Source organism: Corvus cornix, chromosome 12 (assembly GCF_000738735.6).
Source record: "Corvus cornix cornix isolate S_Up_H32 chromosome 12, ASM73873v5, whole genome shotgun sequence".
Classification (NCBI taxonomy): domain Eukaryota; kingdom Metazoa; phylum Chordata; class Aves; order Passeriformes; family Corvidae; genus Corvus; species Corvus cornix.
In genome coordinates this window covers 7,188,221-7,210,043 of record NC_046342.1, presented here as the reverse complement: position 1 = coordinate 7,210,043, position 21,823 = coordinate 7,188,221, and the positions used below count along the sequence as shown (strand labels likewise).

The following is a 21,823-nucleotide window of genomic DNA, read 5'->3' as shown; positions in this document are numbered from 1 at the left end:
GAACAACCATCAGGGAAATTCTTCAGCCTCCTTTACAGTAATATAGGAATACCTCATAACCCTCAAAGTTTTATCCTTTCCAAACAAGAAAAAAAAAAAAAGGAAAAAACCAAAGTGCAGCCATCTTCATTTGACATCTGAGGAAACAAACACATCTGAAAGCAGGTAATGATACATTAACACAGAGAACCAAGTTTCAATTCTCCAATGCCAGGTAAGAGCTGTAACAATCAGCCCATCTCAGACAAACACAAAAAAAATCACAGAAGCTGCCAGCTAAGGCAATCCCAAATGCCTGGCACCCATGTTTACTGTAGCAAACATCTGTAGAATTATACCAATGGTTTTTTTCCCCAGCATCATGACAAAGCTTGTCACAGCAGTGAGCTTGGCTCACCTTTTAATTGGCACAGAGTCTACAAGACCTCACAGGGTGTTTTAATGCATTTTAACATGAGAACACTACCTAAATCCACACAAATAGAGATATATCACTCAATAAGTTGAGCTTGCTATGGTTTATAGAAGATCCCTCTCCTGGATGTCCTGGAAACTTGTTTCCCTTTATATTATATCTCTCTGGCACTGACAAAATAGAAGGAAACCAATAGCAAGTTTACTGTTGTAAAGTGACCAAATCAAGTCTCCATCTCCACTCTTCCCACTTAAAAAAAGAAATCCATTTTAAAAATTACTGGTTTTTGCTTTAGGGCTTCAGAATTAGTTAATTGAGTTTAATTTTTTTTACAAACAACAAAGTTTTATTTCATTCTTGTTAAGCCAATATGCCACACAGGAGTCCCAGTACCCTGCACAAACATTTTATTAGAACCTACTTATGTTTACTGAAAATAAGGTATCACTTATGATGAGTAGGAATATGCAAATTAGACGGGGCACAGGACCATGGATTCAAGCCAATGAATAAAGCATTTTCCACTGGTTCCAAAAAGGAAGAGTTCACAACAAATACATGCAGCAGAGGTTATACAGTTACACTGGAAAAGCATGATATTCACTATTAGTTGTCTGACAAGGTTAAGCTTCCTACAGAAAAGCATCATTAATGGGTTCAGCATTCCTCTAGGTTTCCTTGTCAGCTTTACTGCAAGTCTTGGCTGCTTCTAGAATCACTTCCCTTGCCTATCCACACTTGCTGTAACTCCAAATGATCCTGGGACGTACTTGGCAAAGATTTATCAGATTTGTGAAGATGGACTACATCAGCACACAAACCAGGAAAGAGAAAGCAGCAATCAGAAGGCCTGTGTGAGGTGGGAGACTGATGTTCACTTGTGTGTCATGGGAAAGTTTACCCACACGTACTGACAGATAAATGTAAACGTAAAATGCATTTAGGCATCACCCCCCCCCTTCCAAACCCTTTGTCAGGGCATTTAGAGGTTAGCTTGCTGGTGATGATTATCCAACCCCCAACACGTTGTGTTGGAAAAGGGGGTTTTCTGGGAAAAAAATCATCATGAAAACAATGCTGAACAAAGAGCCCAAGATTCAATATACTCAGATTAAAACCAATTTCTTCTTAAGTAAATTAGTTACTGCAATAGAAAATGTCAGACCAAATTTCAGTGGTCAGGGGCTTACTGAAAATTTTGAGGGTCTATAACAGCTTGACAGTTTTAAAATAAGAGTAGACTTCAGTAAGACTTTACTATTTTGGGGTTTTTAACAGCTAAGCAATGCAATTGAATTTTTTTTTTTTGAGATCTGACAGAGATGGATAGATAAATACGCAAAAGTAATTTGCTTAAATAAAATTCAATATGCAAAATTTGTATTTACCAACCTCTAACTGGCAATTTCACTCAGCTTCTTTGCTGAATCAGTCTTCTGGTTATTTAATTTCTGGTAATTGCATAGAAAAATAAAAGCTTTTTGGAAGTTATATTCTACATCTGTCTATTTCTGTCATTCGAATTTACACTGGGGTAAGTTCTTGATTTAGTTTGGAGTTACTGTGCCTATCTGTGCATCTAGAAGATGATATATTTCATCTGGAAACATTTACAGAGAAATGTCCTCAACCCATATATAGCACATTAAAAAAACATATAGAAGAGGAATGTATATTGTAATATTGTTACTTCAGATCTGGAGTTACATTAAATCAGATTGTCATCCGATTCCTTCGGGGTAGGTAAATTGTAACATGGAGTTTCTCAAAGATGAAAACCTCTTGGCCCAAGAAAACTGGTATTAAAATAGGCAGTTCCACATGTTTGTAATTTGTGGAGAAAGTGCAGACGGTGACAGAATAGTGTCTGAACTATTTCCCACTCTTTTTTAAATTTGTGTATAGCAAATTGATACACTTCAAGGTAGCAGCTGTTTAACTCTAATGCCAAATTATAAAATAGTCTGGTAAAATTCAAATATACCTTGCATATTCTATATTATTAAACCTCATTTAGGATCATAGATTAATTTCAACCTCAGTTATGCTACCCAATGTAATTACAGATTTAAATTTTGTGATAAACGAAACTTAAAGCTAGTTCCGCGAATTAGGGATAGCTTAAAATATCCACACATCTAAACTGAACTTCCCTGCAGGTATGTGCCAACACAAAAATTTACGGCAATTGCTAGGCTGTAAAAACTTTTAGAAATAAGTGGAGACACTGTGACACCTGCCATATCACCTGACAATATAATTATTCCTAAAACAAATTACTGTATTCTTCTATTGTAAAATGAAAGCTGAAACACTGTGTCTTGGAAAAAATCTAGTACTGGGATGCTTACTGTGTATCTTAGTAAAACTGGCAGTACATATATTAACACCACTCACATCACTGTCATATTTGAAGCTGTAACTTTGTCTTTTATAAATACATCAAGCAAACTCCATTGAATAAGGTTTCTGAAAAGAAGAATGTTTTCTGAAGTCGTACCTGACAGAAATTCATGGTTCAATTAGATCTTCATTGCTCTGAAAGCTACAAAAAACAAGCACTTAAAGAATGAGCAGTTTTGCAAAAAAGTAGTAGAACAACTTGCTCAAATCATGTGGAAATGTCTAAACATATTATACAAATTATACTAGCATCTCCTCCTTGTAGGTTGTTGCTAGCAGCAAAAAAAAATAAATGAGGATTTCCAACTCAAGACTGCATTACTTGGCTGTTCTTTAAGCTGGCAGGGAAGAGGTCTAGATGCTTAGAACCATTACTTCTTTCAAAGCATCTCCACACTTTCTTAAAGAAAAGCATGTTACATGCTAGAGATTCAGGGCTGAAAACCTATTTTCTCCAACCTTCTCTCCTTTCCCATCGCAAAAACACATGGATGTGTTAAACTTTAAAATGCTTAATTATCCTAAATGTGTTTGATGTCCCTCAAAAAGCTACTGTAATACTCCGGACATTTATTAGTGCTTTAACAAGGGAGTGGTCTTGATCGAGTAACCCCTAACAGGTATGATGAGGCTTGTTCAAAAAAAATTTCTGCTTTCACTACACCAATCACTATGAAACTTGTACCAGTCTTCAAAACCTTCATTTAGCAAGGCTGAACACTACAAAGGTAAAAGTACTCATGCTATATTTTCTTTTCTGTCTGACTGCTCTCTTTACTTAACAAAACAATGCAGGATCAAGAATCTTTGGATAACTTGAGCTCCATTACCATATAAATTAAGAAGTCTGACTTTTCACTGCTTACTTAAATATAGCTGTGATAAGAGAGTTCTGTTCAGAGATTCCAGTTGAATCTTAACTCTTAATTTAAGTAAAGATGCAAATGGAATAAAGACTGCACATTCTAGAGGAAAAGCATGCAGTTTCATCAGTAACAACTGAGATGTTATTCCAAGAGAAAGGCGGCTTCCTTCCTCTGTGTGTATTTTGTACAGATTTACTCTAATGTCAGGTACATGTTCTTACCTGAAAGACAGAGAAAAATGAAAGGAGGGGGATGAAACAGGAATTGGCTTCATAATATCTTTCCTGGTGCTTGCAACAGGAAACTAAGATACATTACTGAAAGGAGAGTGTCACCAAGGAGAGGATATAAGAGAGCTACAATGCTTTAAATGCTTTTTCATACTTTAATGAGAGTGGGTTTTTTTTTTTTTTTAGGTGAGTAGTTCCCACATTGTGGTCCAGAAAACAATGGTGAGTGCTCTAGAGCCAATGTGTGGAATTAACACTGTGTTTACAATATTGTTTCCGTCCCAAAAAGAGAAGAGGTGGGGAAGGGATCAAGAGTAAGTGTTTCAATGAGAAAATGTATAAACCAGACAGCTTTTCTTTTTTCCTTGTTTTATAAGACTAATTGAATTTTCTGAAAGTCTGGCGTTGTGAAGCCCCTTACATTCCCTGAACATTATGGGTAAGAGTTCCTGCAACACATCGCTGAATGTGAAAGAAAGAGCATGTTCATTTGCTACCCGTAATCCCACTGAATATTCAGCACCAACACCACTAAGAAGCACTCATTTCCCAGGCTGCTCTAAGCCCTGAGGCTAAAGCTGTTTCCTGTAGCCTACAAAAAAGATCCTTATTCTCCATTCCCTGAAGATGCTCCCAGGTTTCGCCTTACCTAGACAGGCTGTGCATGGGAACAGAGCAGCTCTGGCTATAGCCCAGCTGCCTGAGGCAGGAGGCTGCTGCGGGTGGCAAACTCAGGATCCACTCATGCCCGAGCCTTGGAAAGCCAAGGCTGTGGCTGGGCAGGGGCTCGGGATGAGCAGGGCAGCCGCTTGTGCTGGCACCACAGAACCCTTTCAGCAGGAGCAAACATCACACTCATCTCTCCCTAAAACAGAGGACCTGGTCTCTCCCCACACCCAGCCATAGCCCAGCTGCCCCAAGTTAGTATAATTTAACCCTATTTATTCTGCTTAGAAGCCTGGTTTGCCCTTTAGCTCACTACAAAAGAAGTGCAAGTAATAAGGACAGCTAATCTTCTGGATTCTCTGCTTCTTTTGTTAAAGTCTAGAGATTAAACGCAATCCAAAGAATGACATTCATCATGTTTAAGTAACACCCTCAGAGTGGAAAGATTCCATTTGAAAACATCTGAGCCCTGCAGAAAGACACCAAAGTAGCTCTCCAATAAATACTTTCAAGAAAAATATAGACTGGGGTACTGACCCTGTGAGAGCAATTGTTATGGAGAGTTATGGAGACAGCTGCTTTCCTCATGAGAATAAAAGCTCCAAATATCTCAAAGTAATTTCTTATTTCTGCTTCTAAGAGCTGTCTTTATTTGGTACAAGTGATGTCAGATGAACCTAGCAAGATGCAGTTAGAAAGAACTGGGGTGTGCATCCGTGTACATCATGTATGTTTTTTCCTTAATGGTCATTTAATGGGATTTTTTATATTGACACTCATGTATTATGGTTAAAAAAAAAAAAAGAGAGAGAGAGAAATATACTCCCAAAATGGCAAAATGGTAGAGATTCAAGTTTAAACTGATAGTTTGGTAAAGCTGGTTCCATGCATGTTTCCAGCCACAACACTACATTAAGTGATAGGTGTCTTAAGAAAGGTCAGGATTATGAATAGAAACATAAGAGTGGTAGAGTGAACAGTTAAAAACTCAGTCCCTGCAATCATCAGCATCATACATCTCCTCTTTCCACATAAAAGAAAACGATAGCAATATGGAATACCATTAGAGTAAATTTTAATTGTTTCTATTCAAAGTTATAATTTGGGAATAGATATTTCCCAGCCAAAGAAAAAAAGCACTCTAACTTTTTTTGAATGCTTGTGTTTGTTTTATTGCTAATCAAGCTTATACTGGTAGCAACAGATGTGGTCATCCTTGCTCCCATTTAACTGAGGTGAACACTTGACATGAAAATGAAGGATAGAAAGCTCTGAACCAAGTATATAGCTACTTTTTCAGACCTATGTTGGAATTCCAAAAAATCAGGCATGTGTAGACATATGTAAACTGAAACAATAGATTATATCAAAACTTTGCCTGTCAATCTCCTGCTCTACTTTACCAGTACAGAAACATGGTCACATGCTGATAATGACTGCTTGGAGAAGCTACAGAACACAGTGTTTGTCTTGATATTTTTCTTGGGTTTTTTATCATTAAAAAAAAAAAAGAAAAGAAAAAGTTATTATTAACAGTGAACGTGCAAAGGAGTATTTCCCTTGTAAGAATGGTTGAGAAAGTGTAATTTTGTCTACTTTTTTTCTGATATTACAATGGACCCATGGCAATTACAGAAATTAAATGAACTACAGGAGAAGTCTGGTGTATCTGTGAGACTCACAGAAATAAAAGTTATAACCCAAATGGTTGAATACTTATGATAAGTTCCAAAAACCGCTAAATTCTCTGGACAACTTTTGGAATGTGCACACAAACAGCATTTTAAGACATCTTTTTTCTGTGGGCCTGGCCAAAAAACTATGAATTCAAAAGAAACTTTTCCAATTGATTCAGTGAGTTTTTGATGAGGCTCCCAGGTAAATTTGCTGTGTCAGTACAGTCAAATCACACAGTATCACATCTTAGAACAGTATCAGCTATTTCAGAAGGCTGCTTTTAACTGAGTTCAGGACCATGATAACTGAATTACTCATGTAGGATTAAGTGGCTGCCCACCTCCTTGGACAATCTTTACTTTGTACTCTGAGCTATATTCGGGACAATGGAAATTTTGTGCCTTCTAGTGTTTAGGCAGATAAATTTTTAACCTCATTACAGTATCTAGAAAAATGATATAAGAACATAAAAGCTCACATATAAGAAAGAAATGAAGATTGGCAAAGTCATGGTATATACAAATGCACCAAATTATTACATGCTATTTATCTCAAGTTTTTTCTCCAGTTCTGGCCTTTCAAGGAAAGAACATTAACTAGCTCACTTATATGAATAACTAGAAAAAAGGTAATATTTAATTATTTCCCCAAATTTTGCATATATTATTCAATTTATAGACAAAGTACAAAATTACTCTGTAAATAAATAAATAAAATCATTTCGTTAACCAGAAATTATATCAATGTTTATTCTGAAAAACAGAATATGAACTTCTACTTAACTATTTTGAAAAATTGAGCACTGTTCATAAAATCTGAGCATCATCTGGGTGGCATAAAAACTTTCTGATCAATTAAATTAAAACAAATCCGACATTAAGTAACATATGGATGTGGGGTAATCTGCATTTTGATCAGTTGCAGAATGATGGAAAGGTTAACTGTGGGATTAATTCCAGACAGGACATCTGGACAATACATTTGAATCTTCAGATCTGCATCTAGAACTTGCACAGATTTCATGTGGCTCATTTGATGCACCCACAATAAAGTGCTCATTTAGAAAATCACAATTCACAAATAAGGGACTTCAACAGCAAATTATTAAAAACCATTCATGCCCACATAGCAACCAAATGATATTTAGATATCTACAGTGGTAAATATCAAGTATATCAAAGAAGCAGCCCATGAAGAATAATTTCTGTAGGACATAGATAAAATGCAAAGAACTCTTGGGAGTAATACAGTGGAGTAAAGGTCAGCATAACAAGATCAGAAATAATTTTGTCTTGGTAAACATACAGAGACCGAGCACTGACACACTTCAAAGTGTGTTTTCAGAGCTGGATTTTCCACTTCCTGTAAGAGATCATTGACCACTTGAGCACAAATGAACTATCACACTGGGTGTTAAGCAGAATTCAGGGCTGAGCTGAAACTCCTCTGATTGCCTTCAGTAAAAACAGAGAACTACTTAAGGAAAGACATATGACTGCTGCCCTCTCCAGCCACAGGCAAGACTCAGGGCAGATGGAGAAACTACTTTAAGAAGAGAGGAAGCCTTAGCAAGGAGGAAGCTCTACAATAACAGAGGTGGCTTTCCCTCTACAAGAATCCCTCTACAGGTCTTTCCCTCTACAAGAATCATGGGGCTGTTCAACCACCTTATTTCATAACAGCATAAACAATCTTACCTCAGCTCCTAAAGAGTGTTAGAGCAATGCCTGCACAGAACCACTGCAGAAAACTGTCAGGCAATAAACTAAACTTCGCACTGCAGATTCATACCACAATTTCTCTTCAAATAAAATTTGCACTGTAGTCACTGTAATGAGTGTTTTTCCCTAAAAAATTCCAGCAGGATGTAACTAATCTGAACATTTTCACAAAATGTTCTCAAATGAGTGCATTATTACATTGACAGACCTGTCTGGAACGTTAAATTCTTCTTTCTTGTAGTATTACATTAGCTTGGATATTTTGTTTCAACTTCAGTGTTACTTTGAGTTAAGAATGCAATCTCTTCCTCAGTAATTTTTGTTAACAGAATCATGGTTCAATTTAAAGTGGTTGAAATATTTTACTTAAAATAATGACCAAACTTTATTAACAGTTAATAACTAATTAGTATATTTTCAATGACTCCTGCAATTTTCCATTAAGTTTATTCAACCAAATTGACTAGGAGATTATTTCTTTCTTTCTACTGAGTCACATAAAATTCCTTTGAACCGGCATGAGTAGAATAATTAATAAATTTTAATAATGGAATGCATTGTACTAGGAAAAGATCATTATAGCACATTGTTACCCACTGCATCCCAGCTTTCCACTGTTTTGTAACTTTCATTCCTTACCTCTTTGTTGGCTCTGTCTGCTTGAACTAATGTTCCATTCAGGCACGGCTCTACGTAGTGGAGTTCTTCATTATACTACAGAGAGAAATACAAAGTATGATGAAAAATTTAATTAAAAGCTTGGAAGATACAAGTCAATTTAATGACTTAGAACTACAGTGAATGAAACATGCACAGAAAGCAAGAACAAAAGGATTTTGTTCATTTTTAAGAACTAGCGGTGGTATTTCTTTTCCTTTTACATGATTCTTAATTTTTCAGAGGTTTAAACTCCTAAAGGAGCACTGAATGGATGCCAAAACTCAGGTGGATTTAAGGGTACTATATACAACTAGCTGGCAAAAATATCTCTCAAATTGAAATCTGGATAGTATTAAGATATCATATTTCATACATCACAAACAGAACTCCCAATTCTTTGCTAGGTATAAAAATATTCCTGACAAATATTTGTGGCACTGTGTAACATTTTAAAAGGTTACTACTGGAACACCTATACCAAAAAAACCTGTAAGTTGAATCAATCCTGTAAATGACTGACAATTTTCAAAATTTCAGTCAAGCAGAGTGGCTATTATACACAGTCATGAATATGTGACAGATCTTGAAGGAATTATCTGTTTTGCTCACAAGGTGTAGGTTAGACTGCCCAGTCCTACATTCAGAAGCATCCTAAGCATTAAAAACAATGAAGTCTAACCTGCAGTCAGTAGAACTTGAACACTAATGGATGATTGATTGAAATTTGGACTTGCTTAAATCTCTTAAACCTTTCAATACAGGTCATATTAATAAAGCAGTACCTTCAACAAATCGTTGTCTAGATAGAGCCTTAACTTGATTCTTTCTCCTGCTAATTTATTCCACTTTAGAAGTAGATAACTTTACAAGTTATCACAGATCAAATTGTGAGGTCTTTGCATCTAGGCTTTAGGTGGTTTCACCCTTCCATAAAGGATTAAGTGAATCAGAACACCCACAGTAAACAACACAAAAACAACCAGGGTAAACATTTCATTAGATTAATGTAAGCATTTACTCCTTTCTTCCTCCACCTCAGTGGGAATAAGGAAAGCCCTACAACAAATGACTCATAACAAAAAGCTTAGACAGGGGTCTCTGTCACTGTGAATTCTCACTGTCTCTCTCTGCCTGTAGCTCCAAATTTGCTCTACTCTCCTCAATTTAACACCACGCCTTTCTCTACACCACAGACCCCTGCAACCTGATCCACTTTGGACACCTGTCGTCACCATTCACTCCAGCAGTGCACCACTCAACACATTCATCACCACATAATTACTCTTGCATAGGGAAGAGTATTTAATTTGAACTGCATGAAGTTATTCTTGAGGCACTCTGCCAGACTCAGTCCTCAGCTATAAGGGAATAAAAATCCAGAGTAACTTACTATTGCTGGATATACAGATGATTTATATCAGCATCAACATAGGAACTGTTTATATAGAAACAAGCAAAAATGCTTGAAAGATATTTACACAATTTCTGCAGCAGATTTGCAAGCTTGCCTAATTATTTTATTGCTATCAATGTTATTTCAATATATGAGAACAAGTGGACTTTAGTACTGTTCCAAAGGTTACACAAAATACAAGGCAAAGGCTTCTAGAGCAGTTTAGAGTCACTGAGAGTCTCATGTGCATCTCAGTCTCATAACAGTTTATTGATCTGACAAATGTTGCACTTTCCCCTGTAGTTTCTCTCTTCAGACTGCTTTCCAATCTATCTCCTGAGAGTCATTGCAAAATAATAATGCCAAATCTACACAGCATCTCTTATTATAGTCCAAAGTCAAGACCCTACTCCATTCTATTTTAAAAAATAAAATACTGAAAATCTGTACCAGACTCTGGTAGACCAGCCCCTACTCCCAAGGTTTTTCCTGTTCGTACACAGGTTTTTCTCGATATGTTTTTTAGTCAAGATACTTTCCAGTTAAGCCTGTTCTTAGCTTGGTTTCTATAGCTGTCACTGAAAACCACAAGAGCATGCATCCCTATCTTTATATGATAGCAGGCACAGTGTCTGCAACTGGCCAACGTGCAGTAAAATGCTAAAGCCTACCTGTCTCAGACAATGTCTCAAACACCTGTGTGAAAGTAAACTCAAGGTTTCCTAATGTTTCAGTACCACCACATTTTTTTAAAGGTCTACCACCACCAGCAAAGAGATGAAACAACTTCCTACTCTATCAGACCTTGCATCTAAATAGCTGTAATTTCTGTCCACTAGATTTCTGTAAGGTTTAACTGCTATTTTGAGTAACTCATGCCATCAGGCTCTTCACAGACACTGCAGCTGCATCACAAGCCAGAGAGATTCCCAGTAGTTTCCCACTAAGCCTTTAGTGTTACACAGCTGTGAAGGATAAAGGATGCCCACACTTTCACAGAGGTCATGCTTCAAGTCACTTCACCTTTTAAAGCAACCTGCTTCAAAACAGTGTAATTAAAAGTTTTCATTCTCTCATAGACAGAACAATTGCATAGCAAAAGTAGATATTGATCCTTCTGAAACCCAGACACATTGTGACACTATTTCCAACTGTGGCGTATAAATCACCCTGATAATAATCTGATTATTACTATCAGAAAATATGTTAAGCAATGTGGTATGTATGGCAGAAGCAGCTGGATGGTGCCAACACACTTAAAGGAATATTTTATGTAATGATATTCTAAGATAAGGGGCATAACTTGGAAGTGTTCTCTGTGTTGTGCATCTACTGTGCAGATACAATGAAAGCACAGTAAGAAAAATCTTTATATGACAAGGTATAGAAGTTTCTCATGGTTTGAATTCTTCCAAGGCTGCATTTTAAGGATCTATTTTAGTTTTTATCTCTTTCCTAATTGGATACACTTTCTAATCATTTTTTAAAATCTCAAATATAAAGAGATGGAGAAACTTACTGAATAGAATTCTTTCAGTTCCTAATGAAATTCCTAAAAGAGCATCTGCCTAAACCCATGAAAACTGGAATTCTGATGTAACATGTGAAAGCATTCAAGCATAAATTCGAGCATTAAATTTGCAGATCCACTTGATAAGATCTTTAGTACAACTGCCACCTTCTAGTAAAACACCTAACTTGTGCTTCATAGCATTTATTTGATTTCTTTGCCCTTGTCCTAGGGTGTTTTACAGTGATATTGGCGATGCCTTTAAAGATCTGGCACAGTTAAAAGAAAGTGCAAAAAGTGGAGAAATTCTCCCCTCCTCCATGTCCCCACTACCTCATCAGTAATTTGGACTTAGTCCTGCAGTTTTTCAGACATTCAAAATTTTGTAGTTAGTGAAATAACTTCCTGATCTGATTAACAACTGCTGACTTCACCAGAAATGCCCAGTATAGATATATTGTTAATTTATCTCAGTGAAAGCCTGCTTTTGGCTTTTCAAGAATTCTTGCATTACACTGTTTTCTCATATTTCCTAGTGTTACACAGTCCCATTCCTCCATACCCTGGCATGTGACATCTTTGCATGTGATAGTTGTGACAGCTGGGAGAGCTGATACCTGCACAACAGCTGGGAATAGCCTGTGTTTTGCTGAGGGAAGGGAGGTAAAAATTAATTACCTTCCTTTCTGGGCCCCTTGAAAACCTTGGTCTACTGTTGTAATTTAAATATGTAACTACACTGATATTTATTATTTTATTTGCATAGTTATAGTTATCTGCTTTATTAGTTCACATTATTTTGTCCCTCTACTTGTTTCTTTGCACAACAGGCATAAAAATGTAAGTGGGCTAAAGTGTGGACTTAGAGAAACCATATAGTTATTTAGAGAGCTGCTGGCCTACATTCTATAATAAGATACTATTCATATTCTGAAAATGAGATATATATGGTTTAAGCACACCTACACAAGTAGTATACATTTTCCTTAGCATTTGCCATATTTCCTCTTTGTCACATTTAAGCTGCCTGGAGCAAGGGCCACAGAAATAGATTAAATTCACATTTTGTGAATTTAATCTATTGTGCAACAATACACAGATAAAATATTTCACATTATATTAAAGCATACTCAAATATCCAATTCAGCCCAGCCTAGGAAGTCAATCCAGAAAAGGAACCAAAGGAATTGATGTTCCCATAGTTTACTGTGCCCAACAAGTGGCGCACAGGCACAGCCCACTGCTCCAAGACTTCACATGGAGGTTCATTTTGGCTGCCTCTCTTTGTCAGCCTGCTCACACATCAGCTCTACAGAATCTGATTATTCAGGCAGGCTGAAAAGTAAATTTATCCATGCTCTATTCTGTAGGAATTAAAAAAAAAAAAAAAAAAAAAAAAAGGAGACCATATTGGAAAATTCTACATATTAATACAGGGAGCTATACTACTGTGCTTTTTTGAATAAAAAAATATTTTTATTCTAATCAATTTTGCTAAAAGGGTGTGTCTAAAGCAGTAAAATTAATTTAACATTCTTGGCTCTGTTAATATTTTGCTAATTCCATGTAGAGTTTGTATAAAAGCATTTAAAGAATTTCAGCATTTGGAAAATTTAGTACTCATTTTATGATAATATTGTTAATTTAATGCTTGACTTGGAATTGTACTTCAAAGTGAATTGTAAAAATATGCCTTTTCTCTTATTATTGCAGATATCTCTGTTCATGCACCAGTGAACTGACCTTAAATTTTAACACAGGCAGCACATAATAATTGCTCTTATATTTCAATAATTTTTTTGCAATTCAATCATCTTGTCCATCAATTTCAGATGGATATTGCAACAAGCTAACCATGAAAGCTAAAACGATCTTTAACATTATCCTTTTATGTTTATTCTCTGGAAAAACCTGCACTGAATTCTGCTTTCTGATATATAAATATATAGAGACATAAAGGTATACAGAAATACATGTGTGTATTCGTTCTGTTAATCACTGTGCATAATAAAGCCCTCCTGACAGTCACAGTCATTCAGGCTCAAAATTTTGCTTCATCTAAGTATGCTAAGTACACATAGTTTGTCCAGATTTCCCACAGAAATAAAGCTCCTACTCCACCTCAAATTTTGGTCTGGGGAGAGAGGGAAGTACTTGGCCATTTGTCTGAGAATTCCAGATGCCCAGGAGTCCTCACAGAGAAACAATTTGGAGTTGCCTTTCAGAGCAGTCGGTCTGAGCCAGGATCAGCTGTGTGCTGTGAGAAGGTTCAGCCTCCACCATGTGAGCACAGCAGGTCTATTTTTGCATGCACTGCACAGCTGGACAGCTCTGGAGACAGAGGTTTGCTGTACGAGCACAGATCTGTGTTACAAAGGGGATTTCTTGGACTGACATATGTGTATGTACCTTCAAATGAAACTGCTGTCACATCGGCAGGCTGTGTCTGAATTACAAAGAGGAAGATATAATCTCACTCAAACATTTGTCTATAGATAAAAGCTGTATGGGATTTTCAGTGCTTTCACACCAAGCAGCCTCTTGTGTGGGCTTTGTTGTCTCATGTTTTGATCACTGAAACATCTTCTCTGCTCTTGACAAATTTCATTTGCCCTGCTGGCACTTGGTCAAAGCAATGCTTTGGGAGCAATTTCTGCAGACAACGCAGATCACAGTGACTGGCTTCACCGTGTCCCCTCTCTGTGTCTTTCACACACCACATTTTGAAAGCAGTTCATGGTTCTGCCCCAGCCTACCTGTGCCATTCCTCAATGAAAGGCCCACTCCCTTCTTCACAGCACAGGTCTCTCTAGCTAGTTTGTTACATTTTCAAGAAAACAATTTTGTTGTTCCTTTACATTGTTATTTTTTTTTTTGCCTTGTGGGACAGCAAGACAAAGCTGGTTCATGGGAGGTTTAGATTATATACCAGGAAAAGGTTTTTCACCCAGAGGTGGTTGAAGAGTGGAACAGGCTCCCTAGGGCAGTGGTCACAACACCAAGCCTGACAGAGTTCAAGCAATATTTGGACAACATTCTCAGGCACATGGTGGGATTCTTGTGGTGTCCTGTGCAGGACCAGGAAATGGACTTGATGATGCCAATGGATCCCTTCTAACTCAGCACATTCTATGATTCTGTGTCTTAGTACAAAACAACTCCCCACAAACTCTTCCTGCAGGAGAACTCCAAGGCAACAGGACAGTGCTTTACCCCCTCACTGCCACTCCTGTCATGCTCTCCTTGTTCCCCCTGCATTTCTGTGGTACCTCTTTCAATGGGAATACCTTCAGGTTCACATTTGCACATCAATGTCCTAATGAAAGCAAACAGCTGTGCTAGTAAGCATAAAAACACATTCTCCATTGCTAGTTCTACTTATTTAAACAAACACACATATATCCACCCTAAAAGAGGTTCTAGAGAGGAGAGAACCTACAGAGCAAAAAATTACCTCAGACAAATGCTGTAATTACAACAGTGATTTAGTTTGTTTCTAAAAATTCAGAATTTCTGATACTAGCCAAGCGCTGCAGGAGGGCTGCAATACCCCCACACAGGCAGCACCTGGAAGGAGCCATCAGCAGCTGGAAACATCTGGAAACACAGCTGGGAAAATGTCATGGTGAAAGGAGTGTGCTGCTGGCCACCAGGGGCTGCAGGTGACCCACACTGGGGTGAGGACACCACTGAGGGAGCCAGGCTGAGGTGGGGACACCCCTGAGGGACTGTGGCCATGGGCGACCAGGGCTGAAGGGACAACAAGGAGGACCAGTGAGGAGGGACAGTGAGAAGCTGCAAAGACAGAGCTGCTGCTGGAAACCAGCCCTTGGCTCGGCCACCTCAGGTGCTCCTGCTCCTCAGCCTGAGAGAGGAGCGACTGGAAGGGCAGCAAAGGTGCTGGGACTGGCCCCAGGGAGGTGCTGGGAACAAGTTCCTCCTGGGAAACAGGGAGGGACGGCTCAGGTGGGTGAGTCTTTCCTTTTCTCAACACTAAATCAGTGATCAGAAGCTTGTGTAATTTGGCAAAAAGTTATGACCAAAATTCTGTGACTCGATGCTGTTTTACTCACAGCTCAGTTCATTTTCAAATGAACTTTAAATTGACAATTAGTTTTTTCATACTTGCTTTTTTAAAAAGTATTTGCACAGTATTTCCACTGTGTTACTTAGGCAAAATCATTAGTTTGGATTCAAGCTATGTATGTTTTTACATTTTTTTGTTATAGATGAGCCTTTTGATTTTCCCAAAGTAAAATTTTCACTTAAAAAGCCAACTTTTCTTTTTATTTCCTACGTAATTCACAGTTACTGTTGCAACTACTGACAAAGAGAGATTATACACCAAAAATTGGCTGGTCAGGCATCTTAGTAATTACTCTAGTTGAAACATTCTTTCAACTTCCAGAAGTTATTTAGATTACAGTTAATCACTTTTTTTTTAAGGACAGTAAATCTTTTTTTGATACGGTATGTAATTATATCTATATACAACGTGAGTTTCTGCTAATTATGCAATTATCATGCAAGGAGATTAATATGAAAGATAGTCCAGACTGCTTTCCATACGTTAAAAATACAGTATATGTACATATATTTCATGCACAAAACCTTCATATTCTACACCATCTCAATGATTTTCGCTCGTGTCTCTGGGGTCATTTAATTTAATACACAAAGGACACTTCACCTGTAGTAAAAAGAAGGGCCAAAATCTTCCTTATATTCAAGAAGTTGAAGACATTTAAACACTGGAGGAAGCTATTTATTTATAAAGTATTAGCAAGAGAATACCAGCAAAAGAAAATTTATATAGCAAGCAATTCCTCCTCCCTTTCTTCCCCTGCAAATCATAGCTCTGATGTCAGTTTTGGACTTGCTGAAGTCTTCCTTAGCCACAAGAATAATCCCATTACTTTCAAGTATAGTAAAACCAGCTTCTCGTAATAGCTTTAAAATTTGTACCTGTACCATGGAAAACTCACTACCATGCACAAGAGGAGTCCTGATGATCTGATTTCTCACTGTTAGTAAACACCAGCAACCCCTCTACACAACTTAAACATACATAGATTTCAGATCCCCACTAAGGGAAACATGCACATTGAGCAGTTATGTCAGCATTGTGAGGAGTTATGTCTTGCATGCCATGCAAGTCTCAGCAAAAGCTAAAACCTGAATCTATTAATTCTTCTATTTTCCCCATTTTGCAATTTGCACTGTATTGCAGAAGCTGAGGGGGAAAGGCAGGGGGAAGGCAGACACATCCCAAAGTTAAAAGTTAAGATAATTTAGAAAGTTCAAGCAAACTAAAAAAAAACCAAAACCATATTACTCCTTTTTGCAACCCCAGAATGAAGACTACTTGTTTAAGGGGTTTCAAATTGCAAGTCACAGACAAACAGTCTGACATCTCTGACACTTGAAGAACCTTGCACCAAAAAAACACAGTGTCTGTCCAATGGGACCAGATGTCATCTTATCCATCACCTGTCTGCAACATTTTTCAAGTTACTTGTGTGAAAGAAAACATGACGGATAGCAAGAAATGATGGAAGAAAATAGTAGTAAGAAAAAGTAAATCTTGAGTCACTCACGGCAATTATATTGAAGAAGTCATCATCTCCAAGGGTATCCAAAATAGATGAAACTGTCTGTTTTGCAATAGTCAAGCGAAGCCCTTTCATACTGCCACTGACATCCACTAAAATTACCACATCTTTTGGAGAAGTTGCTGCCTGGATGTACCTGAGACAAAAGAGAAAACTTCTTTGAAATACAGAATTTTTTATCCTTTCAAATTTCTTAAACACTGGTAGTCATCTGTTGCCTACCACTTTCTGTTTCTGCAGTCAAATGCAATGACACCATTCTCATCAGGTTCCCATTTAATTCCTGTTTAAAAAAAAATGATAATAAAATATTAAATTACATTTTCACAATACCTGTTTGAAATGTATCTATGATATTGGGGCTAAGTAGCAGTTAATGGGGTTTAAGTCTAATCTAACAGGCACTGCCATTATAACATAGGAAATACTGGGGGGAAAAATTTTTAATTAAATAGAAAAACTGAAATAATTTTTTCCCCTCACTCCTTTCACTGAAGGTGAAAACCTCTTCAGGCCTACTACGTCCATTTTACTACTTTCACAAAACTCTTGTCGTACTTGGTCTGGTGCTGGCAAGCTTTATCATATCTTGCAAAGTCCCTTCCAAACCCTGAGCACTTCCTACCCACGGCTGCCTCCAGCAGCTCCTGTTACACTACCTGCTTCACCCACAGGTCGTACTCTGAATTTTCACTCACATCACTATGAAGAGATAATATCTCCTGGTTGTGGGTCAGAAAAAATATGACAAAAATATCTCCAAGAAAAAAAAAAATTCTTCCTGCTTTTTACACTCGTTTTCTACCACAAAACAAGACACAGCCTTGAAAATAAGGACTAATATTTGAAATATCATGGAGCTTGGGAACTGAAATATAATCTAAAACTAACACAGATGTAGCAGCCATTACTCTCAGCCACTTTCAGACATACAGGCTTATAGTAAACTTGCTTAAACTTAAGACTTAGAAAAACATGGGTTGTTAATACATCAGCCAAAGGAACAATACCCACTATGAGCCTGATTCAAAGTTACAGAACCTGAGAATCAGTTTATTTAACTTCACAGTTTATTATAATGTGGTAAATTTGGTATAGGACTAAACATAAAACTTAATAGGCAGCAATACATGTTTTAACCTATTTCTATAGAAATAATACAAGTGATGTGTTTGCATTTAATTACAACTGGTGTAAAAATAAACTTTAAAACAAGTTTTTAAGATCTTTTAATGTAAATATACCAGGTTAAGTGGAAGTTTAAGAAGAGAACAACAAATTATAATGAAGTTTTACTGTGTGCATAAATAGGGCACATAATTTAAACTTGGTACTATATGAAGGGCCTAATCCTTTTGCCCTCTTTCCTCACAGTCTGTTTAAAAGTTGTTTTTCACGTGTGTATATGTCTATCTGAATAGAAATACTTATGAGTACGTGAGTTGTCATGAGGGCTTCACCTCGAAATGGCAATTGGTAGAAGAACCTCAAAATTTTCAAAATGTTCATTGGAAATCTCTCTGAGAGCTAGATGAAGAGAAACCAAACCTGCAAGTATCTGTAGCAGCCAGGATTTGTGACAATATTCAATGCAGTCTTCATTGTATTTTAAGAACTTCTGTTCTTCCTACCTGGATATTGCCTGAAAAATCCTTTTGCACTTCCAAAGTACTGCCAGATGAGAGAAGGGTCACGATCAAAGTTATCCACAAAAACCTTATTTAAAGATTCTGACCAATAAACTCCATTTACAATAGCTGGATCTGGAAAAAAAAAAAAAAAAAAAGAACACACACACACACACAATTAAAAGTGATTTATCTGAGGAGAATCCCATGAACTCAATCATGTTCATCTTATTTAATACCCAAAAATCTATTGACTGAAAACTGTCATAGAATGTTTTTAGCTTCCTTTGTCAAATAAGTGATCCAAAATAAATGGTTCACATAAATATCAGGTGTATGGCTAAACTAGAGCAGAGACACCAGGTACAGCTTTTTAGATAAGTTAAAACTGCTCTTTAGAGCATCTATCTTGAACCACCACATTGCTCATTCAGAAGAACATAAATAAGTCAACCTAATTTAGATTATTTACTCAATGTACCTTTTGTAAATGCATGGACTGTCTCATAGCAACAGTTTATTTTTTTTTTAAACATTCAGCTTGGTAAAGTTTGGAAGTTTTCATGTTGGAACAAAAGTGAAATACCTTTTATTTCACACTTGAATTATGATATGCATAAAAACACAACATCTCATGACAAATACCACTACTTGTTACTTGGAACACATTGAACCCACATTCCACAACAATTACCCAATCCATTTTTACTCCAATAGAAAGAGAACTATGAAGCAAATCCTTGATGTTGAAACTGTTCTGTTTAAGACATCCCCATCTATCAATCCCTAAAACCCCAGGCTGCCCAAGTATGTTTTTAAGCTACAGAATTGGTTCAATAGTGGGAAATGAGAAATCAATGAGCACGTCTTAGAAAGTTACTGGATTTCAAACCGTGAATTTTGAAAGATGAGAAACAATTAAGATACAGGATAGTCCCGGTTCAGTCTTATGTGAAGTCAGCAGAATAGAAAGGAAAAAACAGAACTGAAATCACAGATGTATTATTTAATTTGCAAAAGTGTGCATACATGAATACACAGTAACATTTGCTCAAGCATTTGAAATAAAGCAGCCATTAGCTTGCAAAATAATGTTGCTCTACTGATTTCAGAAGACTGCTTCAAATGTGATTTTAATGGAGTGGAAAAAAGGCAAATTGTTATCTTCCCTTGCATTCATCAAGAAAAACAGCAGCAAAAGGGAAATGTCTCAGCTACACAACTTTGCATGTTGCTTTCACCTAAATGTTTAGTTTTATATAGTTGAAATGCTGAAAAAGCAAGGTCAACAAAACAGATGCTGTTTTTAAAATATGTGAAGCTACTTATTACTCTGGAGGATGAAATACACACTTAAAATCTGCCTAACCAGACACATATCAGACAAACTGATGTCACTGGTCCAAGAGCTTCAGCTTCTTCCTACTTCAGCTCTTCCTATCTGGCAAAATCCATTGTCCAACTGGTAAAATCCACTGTTTCCCAGTCTGTAGTTACCCCAGTAATGAGCTGTGACCAAACCATCACAAATCAACTCTCAAGACTGAGATCTATCCTCGGTTTGTAAAAATATGCTCCTATTTCAGCACTCCAAAATATCAGCCCGTTGTTCAGCATTTAGACATTCTGCTCCTATGCTTCATTTCTAATGGAATATCCAAATCACTAAAAATTGCAGTGGCACTGTTGACTCAGCATCACCATCCTGAGATAAGGTGATAAGTTTAATTCATCTTTGAAAAGAGCAACCAAGTTCAGAGGGTTGGTTTCGGGTTTTGTTCTTTTACTTTACCTGGTGTTGCTAGAAAAGTCTGTTTAGAGGAAAAGAGAAGGAACCATGTCTCAAGCCTCTAGAGGGCTATAAGCTCCTTATATGTCCTTCAGTCATCAGGATTAGTGAAAAGCCAAACAAATCAAACTGAATAATTCTATATTAATTTATATTTAAAATAAACTGCAGTGCTTCTTAGCAACTTATATTTGGATCTCATTCCCAGGCTGCACATTGTACCTTCATATTTTACAGTTTTATCGATTCACTGGATGTCTCCTATCCTAGATTCCTCAGAGCCTAATTTTTAATGTCCTTTCCTAATGAATCTGTGCTCTAATACCACTCATGTGAGCAGAACCCTCTACCTCCCAACCCAATGACTATTTTCTTTGAATTCGATATACATTCCAGTTCCATAAGGTCATGGAAAAACTTTAGTCTTTCACCTCTTAAGTTCTGAATTGAAGTCCTTCCAGTAGCATATAAAAAATATATTTGTATATTCAAAAAATACAGATATAAATCACTTTTTAAAAATCATATTGAAATATCCATAGATATTTTGGATTACTTTGTTTAGACCATCTGTGAAGAGCCACTTTACATGTTTATATATCTGTATTACAGACTAGAGAGCTCCATGGAAATAAAATCAGGAAATTTTCCCTGAATGAAACTGGCAGAGTCTATATTCTGCATGAGGCTGACAACACTAATCATCCAACTGCTGATCACTCTAAACATTAATCCAGTGACTCTGAAACTAAGAGATTTTTTTTTTTTTTTTAGCTGAAAGGAGCATAAAGCAGGCATTTTTAATAAGAGGTCACAATTAAAATGTGACCTATGCTCACTGTGTTCCTTCAAAACAAAAGGTGGTGACCATTCACTGCCTTCTCACACCCTGCATGTCTGTATTGCTGGCTGTTCACAGTATATCAAGTTATGATTTATGCATCAACCACCTTAATAAAAAAAGCAAACAGGGCTACAGTTTGGTCATTTTGGTCCTCGGAATACCAGGAAAAGTGGTGTAAGGGAAAAATATAGCCACAGTATAAAGCAGCAGACCTGGAAATGGTGAGTCTGTACTGGCTGCTGTACTTCAGGCAGAAGGATTTCAAACTGGAGATCTTTGTTCTGAACTTTATAATTCTGCTATGTGGGTGCATCTCTGTCCACATGCACTATCCCAAATACAACTGAGTTTCTGACCCCATGTCCTCATTAAAATTTTACACTCTCATCATCTAATAACCTGTATGTTA

At 37.0% G+C, this 21,823-nt stretch overlaps 1 protein-coding gene across 6 annotated transcripts in view; it reads right to left on the bottom strand.

Annotated features, from left to right (window-relative positions):
* The window catches only part of CACNA2D3 (calcium voltage-gated channel auxiliary subunit alpha2delta 3), a 396,804-nt gene that overhangs the window by 202,966 nt on the left and 172,015 nt on the right, over positions 1-21,823 (bottom strand). For all 6 annotated transcript variants that reach the window (XR_005602956.1, XM_039558917.1, XM_039558915.1 and 3 more), the window contains exons 6-9: positions 18,785-18,916; positions 17,376-17,436; positions 17,139-17,289; positions 8,618-8,692 (exon numbers count right to left, since the gene is read on the bottom strand). Coding sequence is in view for 5 of the 6 variants with exons in the window: in XM_039558917.1 (XP_039414851.1) it covers positions 8,618-8,692; positions 17,139-17,289; positions 17,376-17,436; positions 18,785-18,916 (419 nt within the window). In the remaining variant the exon portion in view is untranslated. The remainder of the gene's footprint in view (positions 1-8,617; positions 8,693-17,138; positions 17,290-17,375; positions 17,437-18,784; positions 18,917-21,823) is intronic.